General features: G+C 37.3%; 1 protein-coding gene across 1 annotated transcript; it reads left to right on the forward strand.

Moving 5' to 3' along the window:
- Positions 1-341: 341 nt before the first annotated feature.
- On the forward strand, positions 342-3,262 carry LOC107689560 (CTP synthase 1-like). Its single transcript, XM_016487581.1, has 3 exons — positions 342-515; positions 1,435-1,615; positions 3,054-3,262. Exons 1-3 carry the CDS (start codon positions 387-389, stop codon positions 3,260-3,262), a joined length of 519 nt encoding a protein of 172 aa, XP_016343067.1. The 5' UTR covers positions 342-386.

Consider the following 3,262-nt stretch of genomic DNA (forward strand, 5'->3'; position numbering starts at 1 on the left):
TTTTAGCTTTTAGTTTTGGACCTGTTTTTAGTTGTTTTAATACTACAATTGATTGCTTCTGTTGTCCTCATTTGTAAGTCGCTTTGGATAAAAGCGTTTCACTATATCAAACCTTTTAAGTTGTGCCTCAGGACAGACAAGTACTATGAGAGAAATTCTTAGTTATCTGAAGATAACAGGATTAGAAAGTAGAATTTAAATTTCATATTAATACTACCGGTTGGTTTATTTATTTATTTATTTTCCTCTTTCCCGCTAATGCTTCACACTCCAGTCCAGTAGGTGGCGGTAATACACCATAAGTTGGCTTGTCAACCGCCGTTATTAAATCGTACAAGAAGAAGAGCTCGAGCGGCACGTGTAGATGAGCAGTGAGCACAAGTGTGATGTGCACTCGTTTATTCTCGCTTTACAACAACTGCTTTTGTGCTGTAGAGATCGTTCAACATCGGTCGCATCGGGCCGGTCGAGCATTTTACACTAAATATCCAAATATCTCCTCAGATAATCACCCGGTAAGTTGAGCTTTGTTGCGGGAAGCGTGCTCGCGAAGGATGTGGGAACTAGAGACAGCACAGCACACTCTACACTAACGTTACTAAGTTATATAGGAAGCGAAGTTGTTTTTTATTAAACGATCTTCTTTGGTATCGTACTAGCCTCTATATAGAGGTGTAACAAACGTGTGGTCCTATTGTTAGCACATGGTACACGTCGCGTGGGTGAATATAAAGAGCTGAATCCAGACTCTTCCCAATCAGTTAGACATTTGAGGTTTCCCTGTACACCTTTTACCATGTTATTCAGTGTTACTACCACAGTTACTGCTCTTTTTTAAGTGTGGTAGCTTGGTATAATAACGAACATTATCATCAAATAATAAATTAACAAAACCGCATGATCGAAAGCTTTCTGATGGTAATTGATAAATTGTTAATATTTAATATTTTTAGAAGTAATGGCTGTAGTAAGTAACTAGAGCATTTTGGCGGAAACTATGGTTATGCTTAACACTTTTGCCAAGGATAGCATGATATTTTCCTCATGGAAACGATCAGCTGTAAAAATGTGTATTTCCTTTCAATGCACGAGTCTCTGATCAGCTTTATTTGCTCATCTGCAGTGTGATTTGCTGTAAACCTCTGGCTTTATATGATATTTGATGATTAATGAAAGTGGTGTGTTCTCAGGTATTAATAGAGAACAGGGAAACCCATAGATCATTGATTTGATATCCAGTCAAAGGCTTTCACAGCACTTCAAGAAGTGTTTGCTCATCAGACAGAGTTTGGCTTGAGTGAGATTGCACTTGTTAGATGATGACGGAATCTGCTTTTTAACAAGAAACAACACAAGTCAATGCTCCCTTAAATTGTGCAGCCCGCATTTAATGAACTGTCATATAAAATAAATCCTGTGTTTTCGTTTGTCCAGCGTGTGATTGGCAGAATGAAGTATATTCTGGTGACGGGCGGCGTGATCTCGGGCATCGGGAAAGGCATTATAGCCAGCAGCGTGGGAACCATCCTCAAGTCCTGCGGCCTACGCGTCACAGCCATCAAGATCGACCCCTACATCAACATCGATGCAGGGACCTTCTCGCCATACGAGCACGGTAACCCCACACCACTCGTCATAGATTAGATCCACCCACGTCTGATATCAATCATTACAGGTCAGTGTTACAGTGTCGTGCAGATCAAATAAGATGAGTACTCATTTTAAATCTACAAATCTTAAGTGCACAGCAAATGATTATAACTTGCCACAAAAGAAGCTGTTTGCTAAATGCAAGCATCACTATTATTATTATTATTATTATTATTATAAACTAGGCAATTATCTCAAAAGTTTTGGAAATGTAACATTTTTAAATGTTTTTTAAAGCAGTCTCTTCTGCTCACCAAAGCCTGCATTTATTTGATCCCAAATACAGCAAAAGCAGTAATATTGCGAAATACTTTTACTGTTTAAAAGGAGTTTTCTATGTGAATATCTGTTCAAATGTAATTTATTGCTGTGATCAAAGCTGTATTTACAGCATCATTACTCCAGTCTTCAGTGTCACATGATCCAGAAATCACTCTGATATGCTGATTTGCTGCTCAAGACACATTTATTATTGTTGAAAACAGCCGAGTATAATTTTTTCAGGTTTCTTTGATGAATAAAAAGTTCAGAAGAACAGCATTTATCTGAAAATAAAATTTTGTAACATTATAAATATTTTTATCATCACTTTTGATCAATTTAAAGCATCCTTGCTAAATAAAACTATTAATTTCTATAACCCCCCCCCAAATAAAATATTTATACATGTGTATATAATATATGTATAATGTTACACAAGCAGCAAATCAGCATATTATAATGATTTCTGAAGGATCATGTGACACTTTATACTGGAGTAATGATGCTGAAAATGCAGCTTTGATCACAGCAATAAATTACACTTTAATATATATTCAAATAGAAAGCAGTTATTTTAAATAGTAAAAATATTTCACAATATAACTGCTTTTGCTGTATTTTTGGATCAAATAAATGCAGGCTTAATGAGCAGAAGAGACTTCTTTAAAAAACATTTAAAATCTTACTGTTCAAAAATGTCCATTTTAATTGTTTTAGAATAGATGTAATCCACATATAAATGATTGGGTCAAATTGCAGACAAAATCTGAAATCTGATTACATTTCAATTGATAAAAATTCTAGAAGTCTAGAGACCAGTATATCCTAGAGACTTTGGGGTGGACAACCAACCATGTAGACCACCCTGAGAAAACACAGCAACATGCTAAACAGCCACTTGGAAAAAACGAGCAACCACCTAGCAATCGCCCAATACACCCTAATAGCTTCGGAGCATGCCCAAACCCCTCAGAAGCAACCTCGTAGCTACAAAACAACTCCTTAGCATCACAACCACTCACTACTCGAGAACGTGTATAAATCTATCTTGAGATATAGAGTTTAAGACATCTTTGTTATTAATACGGGTGATGGTCGTAGAGCTCTGTGGTCTTTATATGAATGTGTTGTATTTTGTGTAGGTGAGGTGTTTGTTTTGGATGATGGGGGAGAGGTGGATTTGGATCTGGGCAACTATGAGCGTTTTCTGGACATCAGGCTCACCAAAGACAACAACCTGACCACCGGAAAAATCTACCAGTCCGTCATCAACAAAGAGCGCAGGGGAGATTACCTGGGCAAAACCGTACAGGGTGAGACGGCGGTCTTATGCACTTTCACAATGGCCTAG

This window comes from Sinocyclocheilus anshuiensis, unplaced genomic scaffold (assembly GCF_001515605.1).
Source record: "Sinocyclocheilus anshuiensis isolate Anshui unplaced genomic scaffold, SAMN03320099.WGS_v1.1 scaffold369, whole genome shotgun sequence".
NCBI lineage: Eukaryota > Metazoa > Chordata > Actinopteri > Cypriniformes > Cyprinidae > Sinocyclocheilus > Sinocyclocheilus anshuiensis.